Source organism: Carassius auratus, chromosome 2 (assembly GCF_003368295.1).
Source record: "Carassius auratus strain Wakin chromosome 2, ASM336829v1, whole genome shotgun sequence".
Taxonomy (NCBI): Eukaryota; Metazoa; Chordata; class Actinopteri; order Cypriniformes; family Cyprinidae; genus Carassius; species Carassius auratus.
Genome location: NC_039244.1, coordinates 1,323,860 through 1,351,739, shown reverse-complemented (window position 1 = coordinate 1,351,739; position 27,880 = coordinate 1,323,860). Strand labels below are relative to the sequence as shown.

The window sequence follows — 27,880 nt, the reverse complement described above, 5'->3', positions numbered from 1 at the left end:
TAATTAATAAACAATCATTACAAATGTGCATGTGATATTTCAATGCTTTTTATGCACTGAAATACAATTTTATTTTAATTAAAACAAAAATGTGCATTAACTAAATAAAAAATCATTACATATGTGCATGTGATATTTCAATGCTTTTTATTCATTGACTAAATGATATTTTAAATAAAACAAATGTGCATGAACTAAATTAATAAAAAAATAATTACAAATTTGGATGTGATATTTCAATGCTTTTTATGCATTGAAATGAAATATTTTAATTGAAACAAAAATGTGCATTAACAAAATGATACTTTAAATAAAACAAAAATGTGCATTAAAGCTGCGGTAGGGAACTTTTGACGCTCTCGCGGTTAATAAACAGAACTGCTTGCGTCTTGCGGAAGAACATTGTAGCCGGAACTACTTCTCTGTGTTTATGTCTATGAAGAATCACAAAGGTACTGGGTTACTCCGCCGCGGTACCCCCGAAGCAATCTAAAATAGTCTGAATATAAACACTTATTATAGGTTCACCCTAGTGATTCAGGACAAGCTAAAAACACGGTTTGGAAAATGGATTCATGGTGTACTCGCTCATTATATACATTTTTCTACATTTTGAACACAAACAAAGTTACGGACCGCAGCTCTGATTGGTTGTTTCTTACCAGGAGTGATGTATTTCTGCAAATGGCAATAGGACACTGGGAGGAGCCAGAGGAGTTTGATTTTTACACAGATTATCTGTCTCATATTCTACTGTCAGGACATAATGACAGGTTTAATAAATATGTAAAAAATATTTTTTTTACAAAAGTTCCCTACAGCACCTTTAACTACATTAATAAATGTGCATGTGATATGTTAATATAAATAGACAAATTTATACCCTATACAGTGATGAGATGGTAATACAGAAGCGGAATGTTTAGCATATTCAAGTTTATGCTGCAAAGGTGGCACAGAAGCACTTCTGAAGTGGCATTACACAAACTGTTTAATGCTGCTCAGAGGTGGCATGAATGCATTTACACAGCAATTAGGGGCTAAGAAGGAATCATTTACTCTGGCTTTTACACAGCATTGGATCTTCACACTTTATTTTGAGCAGGCACAGAGCAGCCTTAATTCAGTCGTGTTAAGATGCTTCTAGAAATAAAACGAACACAGACAAGTATTTGAACAAACTCTTAAAATTTTATTGTTTGTTAAAAATTATTTTGCAGTACAATATATTCCTTCTGTTAAATGTAGAAAACGTACAGATTGAGTCAAAAGGCACATTTGTTTACACTATTTACACTTCCATTTACGCTCATAAATATTGGGATAAAACAAAGAAGCCCAAAGTAAAAGTGCTGAACAGAATTCTAACATAACAATAATGATATCAACAACAATACATACACAATCAGTAGCAGATTTAATAAATGTTTTGTTTTTATTATTAAAGTGTTCACTTGTGATTTCCGTGTATTTAATTCTGGCAAGAGTCGTCAGGACAAAAGAAAAGGTTTTTACACACAAAAATGTTGAAACTAGTATCTGGAGCCAATCACAGTTTCATGGGAACCGGATTGTTTTTGTTCATATTACCGATCCAGTTTCGAAACTGCTTGCATAAAAATTACACACATGTAAAAAACGAATATCAAAAGCAGAGAACTTGTAGTAATACTCGAGGGTTATTCCTAAATTCGCATTTTTTTTTCTCTCATATACTTCAAGTCTAGAATATGATCGCCAGGTGTGTAAAGTACAGTAGTCAGTTTCACACGATGGCGCGCTCCTTCCCTCGACTTTTCCTGAGATTTAGCACGACTGTACGAAGCCTGCAAAAACTGCACAGAAAACTTTGGTGCGCTGGGAATCTAGACGCCCCGAACCTAAACAGAAAACGTTAATTTCGAGTCAAGGAATAAGTAACATGCAGATGTAGGGCAGTGCAGTTCGGGGGCAGATTCTGTGTTTTTGGGAGCAGGAGAAATCAAAATCAAACCCTGACAAGGCATTGGAAAAGTGTTTCAACTTCTACATAAAGTCTACCTCTACTAATAATGTCCCTTGGATATAAATAGCAACAATAATAATATTAATAACAATAATACGAATAATACAGCAAGACGCCAATACATTTGCTTCAAACTACACGAGAATACAAGACAGAAGGAAAAAACGTTGACCTCATACAAATAAACAAACAAACAAATCCGTTTCTATCTTTTAAAGAAATATAATATTCTTCGAACGCATTTCAAAAATATCCCTTCTGAACTGATATAAAGAGAATCGCCAGTTGTTCGTGGGCCAGTATTTGATCTGTTTTGGTTTTTATTGCTAAGAAAGACGTCTCGGCGTGAGCTCCAGCGCACGTTCACAACGAACTCTGCGAATACATAATTTAGCAATCGACTCCCAAAAGCTCACGGCGATTAATCCGCAGTGTACTATAGTTTATAAAACACTTGTTTGTGTGGACAGTGATGAGTCTTTATGATACCTGAGAGAGTATTCAGCAGAACGCGATCTGCTCATGAGCGCCGACATCACCGAATCGTCAACGAAAGATATTGAAATGTAGAAAGAGAAGAGGATTTCACAGGGTTTAGGAGTCAAACAGCAGTTTCAGAATCATTTCCTCTACGGAGAACAGACGCCAGAGGGAATAAATAATATAACACTACTCTGTCTAGAAATATATATATTTATATATACGCACACAAAACTGCATCTGAAGGAGATAAAGGCACTGATTTAACAGAAGGCATTCATTCGATAAAGATAAACTCCCTTGGAGAGGAAACAGTATACACCGATATCTTAATAAATAAACATCTCTTTTACCTAATGTCTGCTGTGATGAAATGTCAGATGGATAAGCCCTATTGCCTCAAATAAGGCAAACACCAATTGATTTCAAGTCTTCATTGATCGTCAACGAACTGAACGCAATTCATAGCTTATGGACTGAGAATGACTTGGGAACTGAACTTCATGTTTGAGCCTCTAGGTGGCGTCCTAGTCTGTTGTTTTGAACTGGATGACGGACTGGCGGTGATCCGAGGGCGGTCCGTGGATCAGGGTCTCCGGGGGGGCGTCCATACTGCTGTGGCCGTTTGGTAACGGATGCGTCTGTTCGGAGGAAGAGGACGATGGGGTGAAGTGCGAGGAGGAGGAGCTAGAGTCCGAGAGGGAGGAGGAGTTTGTCGGCGCTGACGCCAAGAGGGAGGAGTAAGCAGGAGGAGGCGGAGTCAACGCTTGAGAGGTGAACGGGTATTGATGTTGCGAATCTGGCGAAGGGTAACCGTATTCCAAGTCGTCGAAATCAAACTCGCGGTTCGTTGTTTCTGTAGCTGGCTGAGTGGTATGTGATTGCATGGTTTGGGGTTGCGACGGAAGGGATTGCGACTGCGCATGTTCGCCGGGGTGTTGTTTCAGGTGCATGCCGAGCAAGTGTGCGTTTGAGGTGTGCATCACGCGTTGAGTGTTCTGGTGTAGCATTGCGTGCGAGGATTGCGGCGATTGCATTTGTGTGAGAAGCCGCAGCACGAGCGACGTGTCTTGCCCTCGCTCCAGCTGCGATAGAAGCGCTTTGTACTGCTCGGACGAATGTGTGCGTGAACCGCTCTGTTGCTGTTGCTGCTGTGTTAGCATCCCAAACGACGAATGATTCTGCTTTAGTGTGTGAATGTGCTGCTGAGGGGCTTGCGACGACGACGACAGGCGCATGTTCGGGTGCAGCGCCACCTGTCTGTGTCTCTGCCGCTCCCGGGAGATCAAATCTTCCAAGTTGTACGTCTCGGGAACAACCGCGCCCGGCCGTGCTCTCACGTCTAGCATGCGTCCACGGAGGGACACGCCGTTTAGGTCTGGCACATGCGTCTTGATGTCCGGCGATGGGCAGGGGCTGATGGTCAGATCCAAGACCTCGCTGACGGCTTCGCTCTTTGGCGGCAGAAGGGATTGTGGGTAGTGATGGGAGGGAGGAGGGTTTGCGATGATCATCTTGGTCAGCATCTCTTGGCGTATACGCTGCTCATGTGCGAACTTCTCTCTCTCCCGCCGCTCTTTCTTCGCCTTCTCGTCCATCTGAGATAACTCCTCGCGCACGCGGAGGACGCAGTTCTCTGGGATTTTGATACCTGAGACAGACACATAATTGTTATTTCCTCTTGAAGAGAGATAAACAGACATATAACGGCCTATAGGACAATACATATATCTGACCCTGGAGCTTGTGTTGAAAGCGTAGATTTGTAACAATAGCCAAAAATACATTGTATGGGTCGAAAGTATCGATTTTTCTTTTATGACAAAAATCACGTTCCATGAAGATATTTAGAAAATTCCCTTCTGTAAATATATTAAAACCTAATTTTTGATTGGTAATATGCATCAAAGCACGATAACATTGTTTATTAAAAGTGCGTGTTTCAGTATCGTCGTCTGTATCCACTTTTAATGCACAAGCTCTTTAAATTAAAGTGGATTCTGATTGGCTGAAAAACATGTACGTGTTCCTATGCGCTGTTATTGTTACAGCTGTGTTGGGACTCTATTATTCGATTTTTAAAGCCGTATCATTGTCATCCATTATCAATTGTGATAATACTCAATGACAAATCTGGGATATTCATTGCAAGGGCTGCACGATAAATGGTAAATCATGATATAATCATGATTATTGTCATATTAAATTTCGTTTTCGATTTCATCAGAATTATTGTATTTGCACAGAAGCACAAATAAAGAAAACACCCACTGGTTTAGTCGCAGCAAACAGAATACTATATTTCACTTATATTCAATAGAGACTGCTAAACTTCACCATAAATGTTTCCCAGTGTTTTCAGCTCATCAGGGAGGAAACATTAAATACACCACTGGGCAGAACATGTACTGATTTCAGGAAAAAAAGCTCTGATTTGGTGGTTTTGGCGCATCGTGCATCCCTATTCACTGCAATAATTAGGAAACAGGATTTAGAAGTAAGATAAAACATCAGCTCACCAACTTGCTTGCTGTTCTGTTTGGTTTTGAGCCGTACGATCTGCAGGATGCTGGAGTTGGTGATGTCTGAGACGATGTCAGACACTCGTTTCCAAACCCTGAGCAGCGCTCCACACAGCATGTGATACTGTCTGAGACGCATCCCCTGAAAACACTCCTGGCCCTCGTCGATCAGCTTACACTTACCCTTCCTACCACACACACACACACAACACTGTAAGAGCTGTGCACACATTTAATACCACTACGCCAAATTCTGACAGTGAAATCCAATCATTTCAACGGGAATCAGTGCACTGAAGATGGACTTCCAGTGAAGAAAAGATTCACAAAATGTGATTTTTGTGTTTGTGTTTATTAAACTCTGACACACAAATTTGCAAAACCAACCAAAGCTAAAGATCCACAATGGACGAGGCGCTCATTCTGGTGGTTTTAACTACATATGAGTACTTTTAAACGATTAATCGTGATTAATCGCATCCAATATAAACGTTTTTGTTTACATAATATATGTATGTGTGCTGTCTATATTTATTGTGCATATATAAATACACACACTTGCATGTATATATTTCAGATTTATATATATATATATATATATATATATATAAATAATATGAATTCTATGAATATATTTTCAAAATATATACAGTGTATGTGTGTGTATTTAGATTAATAATTTGACAGCACTACTAAATATCAATTGTTAACTAAAACTATATCTAAAGTTATTAAGTGCAATAAAGCCTAAATACAACAAAATAAAATACTATATAGAAAGTCATGGAAATAAACTTTACATTCAAGTTCTATCTAACACGTTTAATGTATTTATTATTAAAATTATTATTTTAATAATACCAAAACTCAGATATAAATTAAAGCTAAATGTAAATATAAACAAAATTAAGGACAAAAGCAAATAAAATGCCTAAAACTTAAAAAAAAAAAAAAAAAAATCAGCAACTAACTTAAGTAAATCTAAATATTACAGAAAATTAGTTTTTGGTTAACTTAAATTCGAAAATTTGCGAAAAAATAAAAAAGTGTTATAATGATATAAAATTAAATACTAAAATGCACACTACACAATTACCTAAAATCATCCATAAATAGAAGCTGTTTGAAAAGCAAACAGGGCTGGTTCATTTATTATCGTCATCATTATCACGTGTGAAATCTTACAGAGAAACAGTATTTGTGACCACACTTTTAAACACACACACACACACACACACACACACACACACACACACACACACACTTATTTAATCAGTTTACAGAGTTGTATTCTAGTAGTCAGTTAGTTATTAGTGCAAATTACAACAAAACCTAGAAAAAAATAGTGGAACATATTGAAATACATGGTCAAAAACAAAAAGTATCAGTGTCCTCAGGTTCAGAGTCTCTACTGATCACTCACACACACACACACACACACACACACACGCACGCACGCACACACACACACTCACCAGTTGGCATGCATGCAGTTGGTGAAAGAAAAGACAAACTGACTCTTCCAGAAATCCTTTGCTTCATCAGGAGTCACCTTCAGAGCGGGAAGAAAAACACGTGTGTTCATCAGAGCGTTTACTGTGAACCTGGACTGGCGGCAAAAGAGCCATCAACACTTTTATTAATTAAGTTCATTCTATTGGGCTAGCTATGCATTTAATGCAGTCTGGCATCTGTATTCACTCTCTCACAGGAGGATTAATGATATATGAAGTGGTTTTTGATTAATAAAGAATAATAATAATAATAATAGGTAAACTCTGAAAACTACGACCTCGACTGAACTCAAGTTTGGACCGGACAGTCAAACACACACACGTGTTCCTGACAGACCTGCTCTCTACCACTGGATGTCAGTGTGTGTCATATCAGTGTGTGTGAGCTGTAGGGACTTGTGTGTGTCGTACCTTGTAGTATCTCAGGAGCAGGTTGTCCTGGTTCTCCGGATTTATCTGTTTGCCGATGTTGGGCTTATAAAGGATGAGATTCCGACCACGACCCTGTTCGGCGAGCAGGACACACGGCTGACTCCCACGCAGCTGAACACACACACACACACATATATATATATATATATATGGCAATAACATACTCAAAGATAGTCATTTGAATGATTTTAACAGCATAAACACAGCAAGCGTGATTTATTGTCAGATATCAGTGTGTGATGATGTGTGGTGTACCCTGTTTGAGAGGTAAAAACCATCATATTCTCCAGTGAGCTTCTCTGCTTTACTGCAGGCCTCTTCCCAGGGCATCCCACGATCAACACTGATCTGAAAACAGCCACAGCACAAAGTCAGGACATTCAAAAAAAAAATTAATTAAATTTTTAATAAAATATTTTTTATTAAATAAATTAAATTATATATATATAGTTTTTTTTTATTCTATTATGTATTTATTTTTATTTTGGGTTTTAGAAAAAATATATTTTATAAAAAATATCTATCTATCTATCTATCTATCTATATATATATATATATATATATATATATATATATATAAATAATTATATTTATATACAGTATATATGTAAAACTAAAATATATGTAGGATAAAAATAAAAAAATAAATTATTAATTTGCAGAACATTAACAAATAAAATTAATACTATATGAGTGGGGTACAGCAATGTCTATGATAACAAATTAAACTGTAAAATAAGTGTAAAAAGCATAATTTACAGTCCAGATACAGGTTTTCACAAAAACATAGTTTATTAAATAATAAACTTCACATTTCAGCCTTGAAACCATTTTTAAGAGTCAAAAGTATTAATTATAATATTAATACAAGCAATTATATTCAATCATTATATTATATGAATTAACATTTAAATATATTTTAGTCTTCACAGTTTAGATTTTTATAATGCATTGTCTTCTGATGAATATTTGTGTTGAAACTGTGATGCATTTTATTTTTCAGGATCCACAGAGGATTAAAAAGTTGAAAAGAACAGCGTTTATTTGAAATATAAATATTTTGAAACATTATAAATGTCACTTTTGATTAATTGAATGCATGCTTTCTAATTAAAAGTATTAATATCCTTAATTTTCCTGTACCTTATAGAGGATGACTTGGCCTTCCTGAGGGTTTCCTGGAGTTAGAAACTTCTCCTGTGTTTCCTCGTGAATCTCATCATTACCAGGAGCGAGATCTGAACACACAGAACAAGACACACACACACACACAGCTCATCTACTGCTGTGAAAACACACAAATATAACGGCATTACATTCAGATTCCTCACCTAATATTCCCATGTCATATTTTCCCTCTTTTTTATCCTTGTTGATCAGGTAGTCGAAGTTATCGGTGAAGTACTGGAACAGAGAGTTCTGCTGATGGACCTCCAAACCCAAAATACGGTTCAGAAACTTAGTGATGGAGCAATCTGTGATATGGGGCAAATGAAAGCCAATGTAACAAACTCTATGCATTTCAATGCAACAGAAAAAGCACACATAACCAGATCAAATGCACATAGATTTTGAATCATGATAATAATGCATGATATTACATTCACCTCTCTCTGTATTCTGACTTAGACGCGGCTCCTTACAGAAGATTCCCACATCGATCATGCCTTGCTTCATATCTGCCACACACACATATGAATAATTCATTAAGTGCACACACACATTACACCATCATGCTCTTCTGCATGTGCTCGAACACTATAGTAAGCAACATTACGATTACCGTGTCTTAAATCAGACTATGCACGATGCATTTACTGCAAAAAGAACAGTGTTTATATTAAATATTACATTACCTCTGAAGAACATGATGTCTCCTCCTGGGTAGCCCTTCGGTGGAGGAACCTTGTTGTCGATTTGCCTGAGGATGGCTTTAGTGATCTTATCCAACGCTTTGGTGCCATACTAAGACAGACAGAAGATAAAGAACTGGTTAAATCACTTGGTTCAAATGTTGATTTTACCCTCACTTGTGTCTTTTTCACACTGTATTTGTGGGACTGTTGCAATATGGGAATCGGCATGAAAAGTGTTATCCGACTGTGAAACATATTGAAGTTCATATGTTTAGAAAACAAAAAACTAATTAAACGTTTTAAGTCAAATGAGGTTAAATGCAGTCCAATGTGTTGCTATTGTTAACTACAGCTAAGCCAAAAACTATAAACTTTTTTTTTAAGTAAATTTAAATAGTAAAAAAAAAATGTAATAAGAAAAAAAAAAAAAAAGATTTCTAGTTTTAAAATATTTAAATTAATAATAAAATGATTTAAAAATATATCGAAATTTATAGAAATGTATAGAAATTTAAAAAAAAATTTATAACAAAAGAACATAAAATTAATAAAAAAAAAAAAAAAAAAAAAAAGATTTCTAGTTTTAAAATATTTAAATTAATAATAAAATGATTTAAAAATATATAGAAATTTATAGAAATTTAATAAAAAAATTATAACAAAAGAACATAAAATTACTAAAACTAAAATGAAAATAGAAAATAAAAGCTAAATCTAAATATAAATTAAACACTTAGATAGGCCTGTAAAAAACCACACTAAAATCGCACCCTAATAAAGCCATGCAGAAGAACAGAGAATAGTCTATTATATATATTGTAGTTGATAAAGGGGAAAGGTCTCCTACTTTGTTCTCAAAGTTGTATTGGCTCAGGTCTCTGGACTCAGTGGCTCGTCGGTCGCCGTGTGTCAGAGCCCCCTTTAAAACACAACACACTGCTTTAAACAAGCTCTCAAACATCCATCGCTTTCTCACAGGACTGTAGAACGGCGTCTAATGAACACTGTATAATTATAGAAGTATAGGCTTTGATCGAAGTGAAATCTTACTGGTCCCAAATCTTTTAAATAAAAATAGAAGATATAATGATGTGTGCAAACCGTTAAATGTATTTAGAAGTACATGTGTGAATGAGAAGTATTAAATCTTTTTTTTTCTTTAAATGGTCATTTACATTCTCACAATCAATGAACAACACACATTATTTCTTGTCTTGATAAATCATGACTATGATTTTTAGACTGTAATGTTTTATAGTTGTAAGAGCGCATGTTTTATTTTCTTTATCTGATGAGCAGCTGGAAGTAGTAAAGACATTTCAAAATAAGAGTCCTGCTGTAGTTCCGGTCGTTTATAAAAGTCCTGCATTATGCAAAAAAAAAATTATTGTTACTTTGGTTAACTGTAAACTAACTGTAATAAATTGTATCTGGCTATTAATTAAAATGTCTCAAATGTAAATAATTGCATACAATTTGAATAAATAATCCCATAATTGTAGATATATTTAAAAACAGTGTATTTTATGTATTCAAATTATGTATTAAGGAAAATTATTTATTAATTTTCATTGTGCACCACCAGTTCTCAACATGCTCAAATGTATTGAGTGTGTATATAACATCTGAGAAACAGAGACTGCGGTGAGACTTTACCAGGCTCTCCAATCTCTTGGCGACGATGGAGGCGAAGCGTCTCTCTCCAGCAAGTTCAGAGATGAGGAAGATGTACTCTGGAGCTGTAACCTGATTAGAGCGATGCGTTCGACCTGAGATACACAGCCACAATATTAGCAACCTCCACGACGCCTCTCAAACACACACACACACACACACACTCACCGAACTGCTGGATGGCTCGGTCTGCGCTCCACGGCAGCTCTAGGGTCATGTGAACTCGTCTCTTTTGGTTCGGCACACGTCTATCCGCCTGTAGAGAGATGCCTGAGCTAGCTGCTTCAGAGATGATGGCTATCAGCTGAGAGAGAGAGAGAGAGAGAGCATTAGTGCAAACATTCAGAATGGTGCTGTGTCTGTGGGTCAGAGGTCAGAGGTCGTCACCTTCTCTCCGGTCATGAAGCGCTCTTTCTCTCTGATGTTGACGTGGTCGATGGTCAGGCCCTGCTCCGCTCTGGTCTCATACCGAACGCTGCCATCAGGACGCCGCACCACACGCCCCTTACGACCCGTCATCTACACACACACACACACACACACACACACACACAAACAGAGACACACACAGGGACAGACAGACACAGACACACACACACACACACAGACACACAGACACACACACACACAGGAACAGACACACACAGACAGACAGACAGACAGACAGACACACACACACACACACACACACACACACACACACACACACACAAACAGAGACACACAGACACAGACACAGACACACACAGACACACACACACACAGACACGCACACAGACACAGACACAGACACACACACACACAGACACACAGACACACAGACACACACACACAGGAACAGACACACACAGACAGACAGACAGACAGACAGACACACACACACACACACACAGACACACACACACACACACACACACACAAACAGAGACACACAGACACAGACACATACACACAGAGACACACACACAGGGACAGACACACACAGACACACACAGACACACACACACACAGACACACACACAGACACAGACACACACACAGACACAGACACACACACACGCACGCACGTACAAACACACACACAGACACACACAGATATATATATTAACATATAACTTGTGTAAAACAACATCACATTGCGAGTCTAAACACACACAGATGTGAACAAGCATCAAGGGTCTCGAAAAAATGTTAAATCTTAAGAGCACTGTTATTTTTGTATACACTATTATATATATATATATATATTTTTATATGTTTTATATTATTAGTAATTTTTAAATACATTTTAGTAATTTGTTTTTTTTTTGTTGTCATTTTTATTTCATTTTAGTATCTTTTATTTTCGTAAGTAAAAAATATATATATATTTAGTTTTAATTTATATTATTTCAGTTGCAATGTTTGCAATTTTAGTACTTTCAGCAAGGAAGTTACCAAATTTTTCTCATTTTCATTTAAGTTTTTAAAAATATCGATATATTTATCTTTAATTTATATTTATTGCCTTTTTTTGTAATCTTAGTACTTAAACTTATTTTATTCCAAGTAGTAACCAGGGCGTCTAGCTTTCTTTCTTATTCTTTAATATTCCTACTTAAATTAATATTTAATTCATTTCTAGTTTTATTAACTGTAGCACTTAAACCTCTCTTATGTCAGGAAGTTCCCAAGGGAAAACATTTCCTATTTTTCTTATTAACCTATTTTATTAATAATTTATTTTGTGTGTTATAAACGTAACGTATTCAATTGTTTTGTTTTTTTTAGTATATTTTGTAGTTTTATTTCAATTTACGAAAATTATTTTAAACAGTTTTGCTTCTTGGCAGACTGAAAATAATTCATATTTTAATTTTTTTTTTTTTTTTTTTGCATCAGACGGTCTCTGAATGCTTAAACGTCTGAGTCTGAGACTAAACTTTAGTCAGTCTTATGATAATAACAATGCTGCCGTCTATATTAAGTGTTCATGTAACTGTTTCAAACACACAACGCGATGCATGGCAGTGACCCCTCACCTCAGAAACCTTCTCTGGTCCTCCGAACCTGTCGATCAGCTCGTCAAGAGTGTTAAGCGGCAGCTCTTTCCCCAGCTCTGCTATCTTTCCCAGCATCCTCTGCTTGAGTTCTTCTAGTTTAGCTGAAAACAGACAGAGGATGATTTCAGCAGAGTCTGGAACAGACCTTAATCACTCCTTTGTGGTTTCGCCGTCTAGACTGAAATGAGTCCTGATTTAATAAGCTCTGAATGCACTTCCTGAACCTGTTTCAAAACACCATATTGCATTTCAGATGACCCACCGGTCGGCCCGTTGATGTGGTTCAAGAAAATCACATCGTCATTGTCCTGCAGCGATTCAGGGGAGGAGTTTGAGTAGCTGTCAATCTCCTCCGAGTCGGAGTCTGAGTCGTCGCTGATTTTAATAACCCCGCCCACTTCCACACAGTGCTTTGGAAATTTTAAAGGCCGGCTTCTGGGTTTTCCTGCAGGAAAACAAAGCAACGTTTGAGCATTGTAGCAACGCTAATACATTAATAACACAATAAAGCATGCTCCTCAAAGGAAAAGATGATGCGACTCACGTTTCCTCTTGCTTGCAGCGCTTTTCTCTCTTTTAGGTTTCTGTGTTGGGAAGTGTTTCTGAACTAATGACTGGAAAACACCCCTGCAGGACACAAACAACCCTACAGTGACTCATAAGCACAGAGCTGTTATTATGTAAGAGTTGATTCTGATTGGTCTATCGCTGATTTGCTGGAGATTTCAGTCTTTGTTCTCTGAAGGAGACACTCACTCAGCAGCGGAGACGAATCGGTCCAGGTGTCCGTCGTTCTCGTCCAGCACCTCTCGAGTACGAGCCTCTCCTGTGGACTGCAGGCCAATCACGATGCACTGTTTGGAATGACACGGAGAGTGGGCGGAGCCACATTCAGCACTATTGTGATTACTGGCTGCATGATTTTTGTGGGGAATTTTTTCCCACTGACTGATTGATTGATTTTTTTTTCAGCATTTCATCTTCATGGCAAAAATAGAATAAATATCAAAAGTCATATAATTAACAAGAAGCTACATAAGACATTAAAGGTTAATATGCGACAAAATATATTTAGGTGACACTTTTTAAATACCTTTTTCCCCCTGATAAATTTAATAAACATAATAAAAAAAATTAATTAATTAATAAAGTGCTTGTTTGTATAAAATATTTTTGTAATTATATACTGATAAGACCATAAAATGGCAACAACTATAATAATTATATATTGAAAAGACTATAAAATAATAATAATAATAATTATTATTTAATGATTTGAATTATTTATTATTGATTTGAAATAATACTATTGTGATATTTTATATATTACTATTGTATCGAATTTTGTTTTCATTCAATCAAACGTGATGTAGCAAAATATCTAAAGCTAAAAATGTATTGTATATAGACGTAATACTAGAACTAAACAAAATGAAAAAAAATAAACAAAATTAATAAAACAATGAAAATGTTAAATATGCACAAGGCTGCATTTATTTGATAAAAAAACGGCAAAAAAAAAAAACAATATTTTGAAATATTATTACAATACATTATTATTATTTTATACTTTTTTTCATTATAAAATTAAAAAATTATTATTATTACTAAATCTATAAAAAATCATATTATTGTAATATTTTATATATTATTATTGTAATATGTAGTAGCAGTATGTAGTATATATATATAAAATCAAGCTTTTATTTTGACAGGGAAGCTCTTAATTCTTCTCTAGTTGACAAAAGTCAGTTTATAAGTGCTTCTAATTTAAATAAATCCCAAATAGCAATGTTTTAAAATCACAGCCTTTTTCATATCGTGATTTCAGCTTAATTTTGATTAACAGTGCAACCCTTTCCAAGGTTTTTTTAACGAGCAAAAGCACGAACCCTGATCCCTGACTCACCTTGCCGTGCTGCATCTCAGTATGAGCGATTTCAACCAGACGACGGACTTTAGCGGCGATGCACAGATACTTAAAAAACCTCTGGTGTGACGCCCAGAACTGACCCCACAGAGACTTACGGGACACCAGACCCAACGTCTCCGCAGCTGCAGTGAACAGCACGAGAGCCTCGGCCCACTGCACACAGATGAAAAAGACACTGAAACATTGGGACAGTCGGATTCAGCCAGGCTGTCTGTGCAAGCGTGTCTCTCACCAGTCTAGCAGCTTTATTGTAGACCAGTTTGAACTCTTGGTCCAGCGTGATCTCTTCTATACGGAACGACACGCCGGAAAAGCTCAGCTGGCGTGCGATGTACATGCCACTCACTTTCATATCCATGGCCACAATCTCCATCGCGCCGACACCCCTGGAACATGAACACGAGGAAAGGTTTGGTCAGAGTGAAAGCCCTGGTCTCTGTGATTCTGGCATGACCTCTGACCTCTTCTCAATAGCATGCAGGAAGTCTTCAAAGGTCCTGAACGGCGTTCCTTGCCCCCAGATCCCCAGTCGGCTCATGTAGATCATATTCTTTGGCTCAGAAGCACCTGGAGGATGAAAATGATGCAGACTGAAGACTCATGAATCCACAAAAAACAAGACCATAATGAACCTTTTTTAAGAGGATTTGGCTTCGGTTGCTTTGGAAAAATAACAAATCAATCAAATAAAAAAGATCCAACTATAATATTAAGAGAAAGAAAAAAAAAACCTCTGTAGCTTTATAAAAAATAAATAAAATGTAAATAAAATATAAAAATTTTAAAATTATTATTTCAGCTAGTCATCAAGGCAACACTTTTCTATTTCATTTAGTTAAACTTGATGTACTAAAATATCTAAAACTAAAAATGACTAAAAACAACTAAATAAAACAATATATTGAAAATAAATACTGAAAATCTAAAAATATGCACTCCAAGGCTGCATTTATTTGATCAAAAACTTGGAAAAAAATTATATATATAATATCATTATCATCCCAGTAATAAATAATTAAAAATAATTTACTTTAAAAAAAAAAAAAAAAAATAATAATAATAATAATAATAATAATATTATATATATATATATATATATATATATATATATATATATATAATATATATATATATATATATATATATATATTTTTTTTTTTTTTTTTTTTTTTTTTTTATTATTTCTAACTATTTATTCCTGGGATGACAAAGGAAGAATGCATTAAATTAATCAAAAGTGACAGTAAAGGCATTTATAATGTAACATAAGATTTCTATTTCAAATAAATGCTTTTCTTTTAAACTTTCTATTCATCAAAGCATCCTAAAAAAATAAAACGTATTACAGTTTCCACAACAATATCAGGCAGCACAACTATTTTCAACATTGATAATATCCAGAAATGTTTCTTGAGCAGCAAGACACTGAAGTCTGGAGGAATGCTGCTGTTGTTTTAAACTGAAATAATACTTAACAATATTACTGTTTTTGCAGTAAGGATCAAATAAATGCAGTCTTGGTGAGCGGAAGATCACCTGTGGCACTAGCGTACACCACTCTCGCTCGGGGCAGTTTAGTCTGCAAGTCCAGCACAGCTTTACCCATCTTGGTAGAGGTCGCATTTTTAGCCTTATGACACTCGTCAAACACAATCTGAGGTTAAAGGTCAAGGGTCAACAGCAGTGCTACGATACTTTAGTTCATGCATATTAATATTTGATGCAACAGAGGTTAGCCAATCACAGCAGAGATCATTTGCATATCGTGTTCTACATCTACAAGATACAGAAGCAGAAACACCATGCAGTCTGCTTTTGAAAACAACAGACAGAAGTTAACAAATAAATCTGGGTAGAAAATTGCACGAATGCATGCACAAGCTGGAAGCGAAGGATACGACCCCATCAAAGTTTGGTTTGCACCAGTCCAGGATCTGTTTGAGTCTGGTGCGGTGCTGACCTCCGGCCTGGCTCTCTCCAATCAGAGCAGAGTATGTGGCGAATAAAATGCCCTCCGAGGTAGCCATATCTCCGTATTTAATCTGTGTGAAAGAGGAAAAGCAGACAAGAAACAAGAAATAAGTAACATGATTAAACCAAAGTCTCAGAGCGCAAGAAAGTCGATTTTTGAATATTACAAGCATTAAATATAAACATGGCACACAACTTTGAAACCAAAATGATTCAAAATAAGAGCCGTTGAACTGAAATAAACAATAGAAACAAAAATTTGTAATGTTGCCTTAAGAAACTAAAACTGAAACAGAAATAAACGAAAGCTATCTAGAAATATTTAAATATTAAAAACATATAACAAAATAATAAAAGTCCTTAAGATTATTTAAATGAAATTTAAATAAAAAAAACTGAAAATAAAAAATGATAAATGCTTCAATAGAATTTAAAGTAATTCTAAAATAACACTGGATCACAGTTAATGGTCACAGAAAATGCAGATGGGCAAATAAAATATATATTTTCTTATGTATTATTGTCCTGTTTTTATTGTAAAAGTTCAATAAAAAATAAAACTTAATATTTTAATATATATATATATATATAAATTTTGCAAGTTTTTTATTTTGCTATTTACGTGTATTTTAAATTGTTATGATTTCATTTTTAATCAACTTGCAAAGCCTATTTAGATCCATCACACTTGAAAGATCAAACATGAACAATACAGATGAAAATAAAGCAGTGATGATTAAGTTCCCAAACCTTATTTAAAGCAAACACAGGGATGTTGGGAGCGTCTATGTCTCGGAGATCTCTCTCAGCATCGTACTTCAGGTCATTTGACACACTGAACCTAAAAGATCCAGAAAAATCTCTTGGTTATGCATCGATTCATCAGAAGGGGTCATGACGTTGGGGATGCATGCGGGCGTTTACCATAGTGCTCTCTTCCGTCCCTTTAAAAAGCTTTCTAGTATGATTCCAGCCACAGTGCGACCCTTTCCGACGCCTGCTCCGTCTCCGATCAGAAACCCTGCCCGCTGACCGTTACGAAGAATCACCTCGTGTTGCTGAAGAACACGAGCACAAAGGTGATTTCATGCATACTCACAAACTCCTCAGTGAGTGGAGAGAGGAGCGGAGAGAGTACCTGACAGGCGTAGATGATGGCCTCCAGCTGCAGAGCGGACAGCCGGCCGGAGCTGATGGTGCTGTCGGGAATGGACAGTGTGTAGGTGATGTCAGGAGGAGGAACGCTGGACAGTGTGTTGGTCTCCACCACGATGTCAGGGTGAGAGATTCCTATAGTAGCTGCACACGTGAACACAGCGATTACTTGCCACAGAAGCTGAATAAAATATGCAATCCAGTTGCAGTTGTGAATGGCACAGTGCACGGTTTCATTTACTACACACACACACACGCAAACACTTGTGACGCTCACGGTGATTTCAAAATCTGCCGTCTCACTAAATGAGGACGTAAACACATGAACAATGCATCCAGAACTGCTGTGAGAGTCACTTCATTAGCATCTGATTTGAGTAAAACTAGCATCATGCACAGAACTGTAAAGGTATTCACAGCAACCCGTCAAAATAAAAGTCCTGTTTGATGACATTGTGCCTATTACTGAATCCCGTTGTTTGCCCAAAAAATAAAGTTTGCTTAATTTTCAATAATTAAAAGATAAAAATAAAATAAAAAAGGATGCCTTTATTTGATAACCAGAAAATTTTAAATACAAATTTCTGCGAAAAAATTTAATAAATTAAGTTGTTTTTATGCATTCAAATTATTAGACATGCTGAAACACAGATTTGTGTTACAAAAAAATTTGGTTTCATAGGGCCATAAATTAAAACTTTTGTTTTATGATTTTAATTAATTAGACATGCTTTTTGATTAATAGAATTCAATTCAACTATTAAAAAAAAAAGAGTAGAGAAAAATTTTAACTGAAGAAAAATTAAAGGGAAAAAATAAATATTTAGGAAAACGTAAAACTGATTTCATAGGGCCCTAGATAACAGTAGATCATAAGCAATTGTTTGCATTTAATTAAATCATTGCTTTTTGAAATGTAATAATCAAATAATTAAGACTTTTCTATGCTATTTAAATATTTAAAATATTACAATATACCATTTATCTTTCTGAATTTGAGAAAATGCATTTAAGACTTAGATTAATATGATACAGCATGTCTATTTACATTTGGATGGCTTGTACTCTGCGTAGGTGTCCGCATGCCCCAAATCCTCCGTCTCTTCATCATCTGCCTCCTCCTCTTCCTCCGGAGGCGGCGGAGGAGCAGCAGACTGTAGAAATGAAGGAATGAAGGGGCAGAAAACAAAAGATGATGAAATGTGGTGAAAGAGAGAATAGAGTATTAGAGAAAAAGAGAGGATCTACCTTAAATCCTGTGACTGACGGAGGAAGGATAGCACTGAAGTCATCAAACCTCCCATTAAACGCGCTCAGGTTCAGCTGAACATTCGTATGAAAATTACACAAGAGTAATGAGACTCTACATGCTGAAAATATTGAGGTGGTGAGTATTAAAGGGTTAGTTCACCCAAAAATAAATATTTTGTCATCATTTACTCAACCTCAACCTAGAAATATTGGGATTTAAAAAAAAAGACAATATTTAATAATAAATTTATTTTACATTTTCAATACCAATATTTGTGGCAGTATAAATATCTTTGCTTTAAACCATACAGCTTTTATTTTGGCGGAACACACTTTTTTCTTTTCTTTTTCTTTTTTTTCATAACGCGAGTCAAATTCTTCAGGTTGGAAAATGTGTAAATACAGAAAAACACATCCCTGATTACTATTAAACTCAAAATTAAAAAAAAAAAAAAAAAAAAAAAAAAAAGAAGATTTTACTGATTTACTTGCTCAGATCTCAACATTACGAAAAAACTGAGCCGAGCAAACCACTAACCACATTCAAACCAAAAAAACATCTTTGATAACACCAGACAAGTAAATATCGGAGAGAAAAGCAGTGTATGAATACCTGTCTCTGACTGTGTCCAGGTATTTCCCAGTACATCTGTGGCACAGGGCCCTCGGCGGGTCTCTGTGACAGGATATCACTGCCAAACCCTGAAGGGACTGGATACTCCGACAGAGAATTAGATGCCGAGGAGAACAGCGATGTGTTGGACAGCTCGTCTATGCACAGATCCTAAAAATAACCACAAAAACATGTTCAGAGGTTGACACTTAAGTCACTAATATAATTTCACTGAAATACACACAGCAGTTTCATTTAGATAAAGTTAAAGTGTGTCTGAGCGTTGATTTAATAGATCACTAGAAAAAGAAGTCGTTATAATGGAAAAAAATGTTGTTATGTCGAGATCACAAGAGAAATTAAGTCGTAATAACGAGAAAACAGCTTTCGCTATGTTGAGATCATGAGGAAATTAAGTCGTTATAACGAGAAAACAGCTTTCGTTATGTTGAGATCACGAGGAAATTAAGTCGTTATAACGAGAAAACAGCTTTCGTTATGTCGAGATCACGAGGAAATTAAGTCGTTATAACGAGAAAACAGCTTTCGTTATGTCGTGATCACGAGGAAATTAAGTCGTTATAACGAAAAACAGCTTTCGTTTTGTCGAGATCACGAGGAAATTAAGTCGTTATAACGAGAAAACTGCTTTCTTTATGTCGTGATCACGAGGAAATTAAGTCGTTATGACGAGAAAAAAGCTTTCGTTATGTCGTGATCACGAGGGAATTAAGTCGTTATGACGAGAAAACAGCTTTCATTATGTAGAGATCACGAGGAAATTAAGTCGTTATGACGAGAAAACAGCTTTCGCTATGTCGTGATCACGAGGGAATTAAGTCGTTATGACGAGAAAAAAGCTTTCGTTATGTCGTGATCACGAGGGAATTAAGTCGTTATGACGAGAAAACAGCTTTCATTATGTAGAGATCACGAGGAAATTAAGTCGTTATGACGAGAAAACAGCTTTCGTTATGTCGAGATCACGAGGAAATTAAGTCGTTATAACGAGAAAACAGCTTTCTTTATGTCGTGATCACGAGGGAATTAAGTCGTTATGACGAGAAAAAAGCTTTCGCTATGTCGTGATCACGAGGGAATTAAGTCGTTATGACGAGAAAAAAGCTTTCGTTATGTCGTGATCACGAGGGAATTAAGTCGTTATGACGAGAAAACAGCTTTCATTATGTAGAGATCACGAGGAAATTAAGTCGTTATGACGAGAAAACAGCTTTCGTTATGTCGAGATCACGAGGAAATTAAGTCGTTATAACGAGAAAACAGCTTTCATTATGTAGAGATCACGAGGAAATTAAGTCGTTATGACGAGAAAACAGCTTTCGCTATGTCGTGATCACGAGGGAATTAAGTCGTTATGACGAGAAAAAAGCTTTCGTTATGTCGTGATCACGAGGGAATTAAGTCGTTATGACGAGAAAACAGCTTTCATTATGTAGAGATCACGAGGAAATTAAGTCGTTATGACGAGAAAACAGCTTTCGTTATGTCGAGATCACGAGGAAATTAAGTCGTTATAACGAGAAAACAGCTTTCTTTATGTCGTGATCACGAGGGAATTAAGTCGTTATGACGAGAAAAAAGCTTTCGTTATGTCGTGATCACGAGGGAATTAAGTCGTTATGACGAGAAAACAGCTTTCATTATGTAGAGATCACGAGGAAATTAAGTCGTTATGACGAGAAAACAGCTTTCGTTATGTCGAGATCACGAGGAAATTAAGTCGTTATAACGAGAAAACAGCTTTCGTTATGTTGAGATCACGAGGAAATTAAGTCATTATAACGAGAAAACAATTTTCGTTATGTTCAGATCACGAGGAAATTAAGTCGTGATAACGAGAAAACAGCTTTCATTGTCGAAATCACAAGAAAATAAATCGTTATAACGAAAACATTATTTCATTATGTCGAGATCACGATGGAAATGAAGTCATAATAACGAGAAAAAAAACTTTCATCATGTCGATTTCACAAGAAAATTAAGTCGTTAATAAATAAAGTTGTTTCTCGATGAGAAAACAACTTTCGTTATGTCGAGATCACGAGGAAATTAAGTCGTTATAAAGAGAAAACGAGAAGGAAAAAAATTATAATGCATGGCCGCTTAGAACTTCCGTATAATTCAATCACTTTTATAACGTTTTTAAAGTGTAGCAATAGTAATCTTCAAAAACAAAAAGAAATAAAGAAAATCATAGAGGTGAGTAAATGACAACTCTGTTGAAAGCTTCGATACTCAGAACCGAAGCACATAAAATCATCTGATATATGATGCGCAAACTGAGGTTTGTTTTTGACTCATTACTTCTGACATTCCCAATGTCCAAAAACATTGACTGTAAATCTGTCAAGACATGGCTTTCATTCCCGGAAGCTTCAACGGTATTCCTGATCGCACTTCAGGCGATAACCTCCTGTTATTCCTACGAGAGACAAAATATTGAAAACTACATGAAGTTAAACCACAAATCCATGTTTACGGGTTAAATCCAAATGCTTAATGCACAGGGAAAAAAAACCCAGTGCAAAAGCAAACTGACCTGATGTAAAGAAGTAAAGTTTGTACCAATAATATCAGAAGAGCTAAATTAACGGAACTATTATGAACCACACAACAAATAATTCATCAAATTATATTCTTTAAAATTGTGTGATCTGGTTGATTCCAAACTTGCACAGATGATGTATAAAGCACATTAATAATTTACTTAACAGATGTGTTCAGACGCTGTCGGAAATGAGAAAGAGTCTGAATAAACTTAGGGAAGTTCACATTTAGGTCAAGGATAAAATAAAATAAATTTTTTTTTTTTTTTAATGAATACCAGAAATGGGTGAAATAATGGTCTTAAAATATGAATTATAAATATTTAGTTTACTTTTCAAAAATAAAAATAATAATAATAAAAAAGTGATAACTGAAAACGGTCTTATTTTGTGTCTTATTGTATAGATTAAAATTATTAGTAGGAGTGATATTTATTAAAAAAAAGAAAAAGAAAATAGGTAAAATAAGCATCGGCCTACACCTATTTTTTTGGTTAACGTAAAATTATGCATAATTATTATGGAACTAAGTCTGAGGACTGAAATAAATAAAAAATAATTCTCACAGTGCACCCCTCAATTACAAAGTAAACCAAGTTTAAGCTACAAAACAGCTGGAGTCTTTCACAAACCGAGAATCCTTTAAGAAACGAATGAAAGCTGGTTCCAGATACTGTAATCTCAAATTCACAGATGTTCATGCCTCTTAAAAATGCTCTTCTGTCAAAAGGTGATGAGACTGCAGGAAGAATTCTGGTTGTGTAATACTCCCATTTGCGAGAGTAAAACAAGGAATTTATCTGAGATAAAGCAGGGTCAGGACTGAATGATGGGGAAATAACAATAAATTCTGCTGGACAGGAAGGAATGAGGAGCAGGGCACGAGGAGAGAGGTCAGAAACTGAACTCTGTCTGTAGAAGCGGATGCTGAAATAAAGGAACTAAACTCATTTTTGGAACTGGAGTTAAAAAAAATCTGTTGTACACTCTTTTCTATGCAATTATAATTAGCAGGGACTTTTATTATACAAAACAAAGAGATTACAATCAGCACAATCTGACTTTGATATAATGATCAGATGTTATTTAGATAACTATGATGAAGGATTTAGAATATTTGTAAATATTTGTTCAGACAGAGAAAATAATGCTGCTCAAGTAGCATCACAAATTAATTAAATAAATAGAGAAAAGGGAAAGATTTCATGTAAGAAATTAAAGGGTTAGTTCACCCAAAATGATTCGTTCACGAACCGGATATCACAAACTGCTTTGTTTTGAACTCTCCCACACAACAGACACGGAAGAGAACACAATGCTGAATAAAGTCTTAGTTTTTGCTATTTTTTAACCAAAATGTATTTTCGATGCTTCAAAATATTCTAACTGACCCTCTGATGTCACATGGACTACTTTGATGATGTTTTTCTTACCTTTCTGGACATGGACAGTAGACCGTACACACAGCTTCAATGGAGGGACTGAGAGCTCTCCGACTAAATCTAAAATATCTTAAACCGTGTCCCGAAGATAAACGGAGCATCTCAAAGTAAACAGGGACGTCCTAAAAACTCTTGAGTGCCAGAAGACTTGCATTTAAGAAAAGCATTAGCTTAACACTGCAGCATGTGATGCTTTTGTGTCCATATTTACAGGCGGCCAAGCCTTATTTTACACCATGTGCTTTAAGAAGTTATGAAAGGGGTGTATGGCTTTGGATAGTATGCAAATAAAGAGTAAATAGTGAGTATGTGCTTAAACAGCTAAATATAATCAGCATTTAACTGATATTTCATGTTGTGATCATCTCAGTTTAGTGTTAGGTGGATAAGATCTGTACAAAGACTGAACAATCAAAATTAACACTGGAAACATTTAGCTGAAAAACCTATCCTAACTAGTTTCCATGCTCTCATGCTTTCATCATTTAATATCATTAAGTCTATGTAGAGAAATACTGCATTTCCTACTATTTAAATTAAAAATAAAATTGTGAAACTGTGCACTGCAGGAAAAACTCAAACATAAAATAAACAGTGACACTTTACATTAAGATTCCATAACTAACATTAACAAACAATGAGCAATACATTTATTACAGTGTTTATTCATCTTTGTTAATGTTAGTTAAGGAAAATACAGGGGTTCATTGTTAGTTCATGTTAATTCACAGTGCATTAACAAACTTTTGATTTTAATAATGCATTAGTAAATAATGAAATTAACATTAAGATTAATAAATGCTGTAGATGTATTGATCATGCTTAGTTCATGTTAACTAAAGTGAACCTTATTGTAAAGTGTTATCAAATAAACGTTAAATTATTTAAAATATTTTTAAAAAGACCAAAAAAAACAAATTACGTTTTTTTTTTTTTTTATCTAGTTAACGGGCAAAAATTTTAATTTTCATGTATTTTAACTTTAGTTTACTAACAACTAAAACTGACATAAAAAGTAATAAAAACTATGCCGACTAAACTATTTTAGTTTTCTTTTTTTTTTTTTTAAGTATTAATTCCAAATATTAATAAAAACTAAATAAAATAAAAATGTCAAACAACAGTATGGAACGATCACGTTTTAAAATTGTTATAGTTTTTTTGTTGCCCTTTTTTGATTTTGACCCAATCATGATTCAAGAAAGAGATCTTAGTCAAAATTTTTACGATATTCAATATATATCTCTACATGTTTGCATTTAAATAACAAAAAACATGATTTTATGTTGCCCATTAAAAAAAAAATAATTAGTTTAAACAGCTTATTTAAGCAGTTAAAAAAAAATCTAGACCAAGTGATCACTCACTTCTTTTTAGGAAATGAACACATGTAGGCCTATATGTAACTGAAGTAGTGCAAACAAGCACAGAAAGTGCATTCTGTCAACTTTAAAGTGCATGCAATTCAATTAATTTAAACTATGCTTACAGGTTTTTCTTTTTAGCTAAGAACACAAATCTGTCAACTGTCTGTGGTTTTAAGAGAAGCTCTGTGGCATGAAACTATGTTCTGACACTAAAACGCTCTCAGATGGGGAACTTGTTGCTGAAGCAAATAAATAAATAAATAAATAAATAAATATGAATACCAAAGACTTTTGCACGCTCGGTCTATATTATGAAAACCGGCTGAATGATGCTTTCATTAGATCACAGTCTGCAGTTAAATGTTCCTTTTTTGGACATTCGGTGCGTTCTTTTGGGAAAGTATCCTTGAATTTGAAAAACGATATTTTCGATATCGATATTATCTAATTTTACATCGTCGTTAGAATCATTTCCGATATTATCTCTAATATTCGATATATCTCCCAGCCCTAGACTAAGCTAATTATTATAGATTCTAAGCATAAAATAGATTCTGGGACACAGAGATGTGACAAATAAATTATTCAATACTGTATTGAGTTTCCCCTTCGGGAAGACTTTTTTTTACAAAAAGAAAAATGACACATTCAGTGCTTGTTTTTGAATTACTTTCCCAAACCTCGCTCGATAATGAAAGAGACGGGATCTGCTCTTACCTGGGAGAAGTCTCCGTTCTGGACAAGGTCGTGAAAGTCGATGTCAGACAGGTCCAGACCCGAGGACGGGTTCAGCTGGAGCTGCCTGATTAATCAGAGAGAGATCAGAAACAATCACTTACACAGTGTCTCCAAAGCCTTCAAATACTACTACAATACAGATCGATTCGGAATATTTTAGGGGTGTATACACACGGGTACAGGTCTTTCAGTTCGATACATACAGTACAGACCAAAAGTTTGGAAACATTACTATTTTTAATGTTTTTGAAAGAAGTTTCTTCTGCTCATCAAGCCTGCATTTATTTGATCAAAAATACCGGAAAAAAAAATGTAATATTGTGATATATTATTACAATTTAAAATAATTGTTTTAACCCTCTGGAGTCTAAGCTATTTTTGGGGCCTTGAGAAGTTTTGTCATGCCCTGACATTTGTGCTTTTTTCAGTTTCTTATAAATATCTAAATGGGTAAAGTCTAATATCACTGTAATCAGCACAAACTGGGCTATAATAATATGTGAAACCCATGCATGTACATGATTGTATTTTTGAGAAAAAAAATGTTATGCATGGTTAGTGAAAAACTAAAAATGTTAAATCACTTGAATAAGGGAATAAAACACATACATAAAATTGGTTGCCGGAAAAGTTGAGAACTGGAGCTTGTAGCCTAGAATTTTTCTTTCTGAATGATGTGAAAATCATCTTGTTTACTCACTCACAGAAAACAATATATTGATTTAAATTTTCTAAAACACTTTTTGTTGGTAAAAGTCATATGCGAGTAGGCGTCAACTATCATGAATATCATTGTGATTTACACCTGAGAAGACAAAGGCCTGCATAATGAGCTGCATAATGAGCCTCCCATTCAACTGTGCCACTGTGAGGGAGGACTTACAAGAAAGAGAACAAAATAAAAGTATATAATTTTATGTTTGTAGTTTATTAAGAATATATTTAATTATCCCACAACATAATTTAATATCCACTTGGGGGAGCAGTTAAACAGTTTATTAGGAACAATCAAAGCTGACTTTCAAATTTTTTGGCATCCTTTCTCTAGTCACACAATCCTTCAGAAATCCTTTTAACAATCTTATTTTCTACCAAATAAACCCCATTTATTATCATCATTATTATTATTATTATTATTAATGTTGAAAAGAGCTGATAATATTTTTCAGGTTTTTTTAGGGGGAATAAATCGAAAGAACTGCATTGTTTTTACATTTGTTAGAGTTATCTCTATTTGTCACATTCATATTATTTACATCAAGCTTTTGAATGGTATAGTATTGTATATTGTTATTGAAACTTCATAATGTTTCACTTGATTATACATTTAGTCAGGAATTATAGTTTGGAAAAAGTATTTGGAAAAAGTCTAACTAGTAAAATGTTTACACGTTATGTGAAAACTAGTACAAATAAATAAAGAGAGACTTACTCTGTTTATGATCTCTGCTGAATAAAGTGCTTCATTCTTTTTTCTGAGGAAATCCATTTCTCAAATCCTCAACCACATCACATCTTTTTGGGGTGAATTATGTCTTAGTCCTCTCATCGCGAAGCAAACAGTAAAATAAAATAAAAACTTGAAGAATAGTCTGGCTGCTTTTTCTTCTGTGTGGGCGTATTCAAGCCGCGCGCTTCAGTTTGAATCTGAATAGCGTGTTCAGCGCGGGGGCGTGGTCACATTAGATATAATGAGCGGAGATATGAAAAATAGACATCGCGTTGTTTTCATATGGATTACTTTATCTCAGAATATTTGTTTTCGGCAGCACTTGTTTAGTTTAAAAGTAGACATTCCAGGCTTTCTATAGATATCTCTCTCATGTCTCTTCGTTGAGTATTCACGGAGTTACAGTTCATTTTAATGAAATGTTTGTACATGACGATCAGCGGAGACAAAGACTGTAGACAGCGCACCTTGTTTGTTATCTTTATTTTATAAGTGCACAAAGGTTTTTTGTTATTATGTCTGTATCCAAAAAAAACTAGACCCTTTACAGATTCGATTGATGTATTGCTCTTATCTGTACGATTAAAACTGAGAGTGTAATTTAAGTTATTTTCGGGGTTATCAGGTGAAAATGACTCAAAACGCATATATGCGTTAATCGACTCGAAAGGGTTAAAATGTATTATACTTTAAATTATCATTTATTTCTGTGATGCAAAGCTGAATTTTTAGGATCATTATCACATGATCCTTTAGAAATCATTCTAATATGATGATTCATTATCAAAGTTGGAAACAGTTCTGCTGCTTAATATTTTTTCAGAACATGTGATACTTTTTTAGGATACTTTGAAGAAAAAAAAAAAAA

At 35.0% G+C, this 27,880-nt stretch overlaps 1 protein-coding gene across 3 annotated transcripts in view; it reads right to left on the bottom strand.

Annotated features, from left to right (window-relative positions):
- Window positions 1–1,171: 1,171 nt before the first annotated feature.
- The window catches only part of LOC113111759 (protein strawberry notch homolog 2-like), a 30,484-nt gene continuing 3,775 nt past the window's right edge, over window positions 1,172–27,880 (bottom strand). For all 3 annotated transcript variants that reach the window (XM_026276830.1, XM_026276839.1, XM_026276824.1), the window contains exons 4-32: window positions 25,542–25,626; window positions 19,449–19,619; window positions 18,833–18,907; window positions 18,633–18,738; window positions 17,568–17,728; window positions 17,354–17,487; window positions 17,180–17,270; window positions 16,357–16,500; window positions 15,995–16,112; window positions 14,920–15,025; window positions 14,691–14,844; window positions 14,435–14,611; window positions 13,282–13,379; window positions 13,070–13,152; window positions 12,788–12,970; window positions 12,505–12,626; window positions 10,871–11,002; window positions 10,652–10,787; window positions 10,466–10,578; window positions 9,657–9,728; window positions 8,810–8,918; window positions 8,561–8,632; window positions 8,285–8,428; window positions 8,097–8,191; window positions 7,209–7,301; window positions 6,933–7,064; window positions 6,483–6,559; window positions 5,005–5,195; window positions 1,172–4,136 (exon numbers count right to left, since the gene is read on the bottom strand). In XM_026276830.1, coding sequence (XP_026132615.1) covers window positions 3,013–4,136; window positions 5,005–5,195; window positions 6,483–6,559; window positions 6,933–7,064; window positions 7,209–7,301; window positions 8,097–8,191; window positions 8,285–8,428; window positions 8,561–8,632; window positions 8,810–8,918; window positions 9,657–9,728; window positions 10,466–10,578; window positions 10,652–10,787; window positions 10,871–11,002; window positions 12,505–12,626; window positions 12,788–12,970; window positions 13,070–13,152; window positions 13,282–13,379; window positions 14,435–14,611; window positions 14,691–14,844; window positions 14,920–15,025; window positions 15,995–16,112; window positions 16,357–16,500; window positions 17,180–17,270; window positions 17,354–17,487; window positions 17,568–17,728; window positions 18,633–18,738; window positions 18,833–18,907; window positions 19,449–19,619; window positions 25,542–25,626 — 4,498 coding nt within the window. In that variant the 3' untranslated portion in view covers window positions 1,172–3,012. The remainder of the gene's footprint in view (window positions 4,137–5,004; window positions 5,196–6,482; window positions 6,560–6,932; window positions 7,065–7,208; window positions 7,302–8,096; window positions 8,192–8,284; window positions 8,429–8,560; window positions 8,633–8,809; window positions 8,919–9,656; window positions 9,729–10,465; window positions 10,579–10,651; window positions 10,788–10,870; window positions 11,003–12,504; window positions 12,627–12,787; window positions 12,971–13,069; window positions 13,153–13,281; window positions 13,380–14,434; window positions 14,612–14,690; window positions 14,845–14,919; window positions 15,026–15,994; window positions 16,113–16,356; window positions 16,501–17,179; window positions 17,271–17,353; window positions 17,488–17,567; window positions 17,729–18,632; window positions 18,739–18,832; window positions 18,908–19,448; window positions 19,620–25,541; window positions 25,627–27,880) is intronic.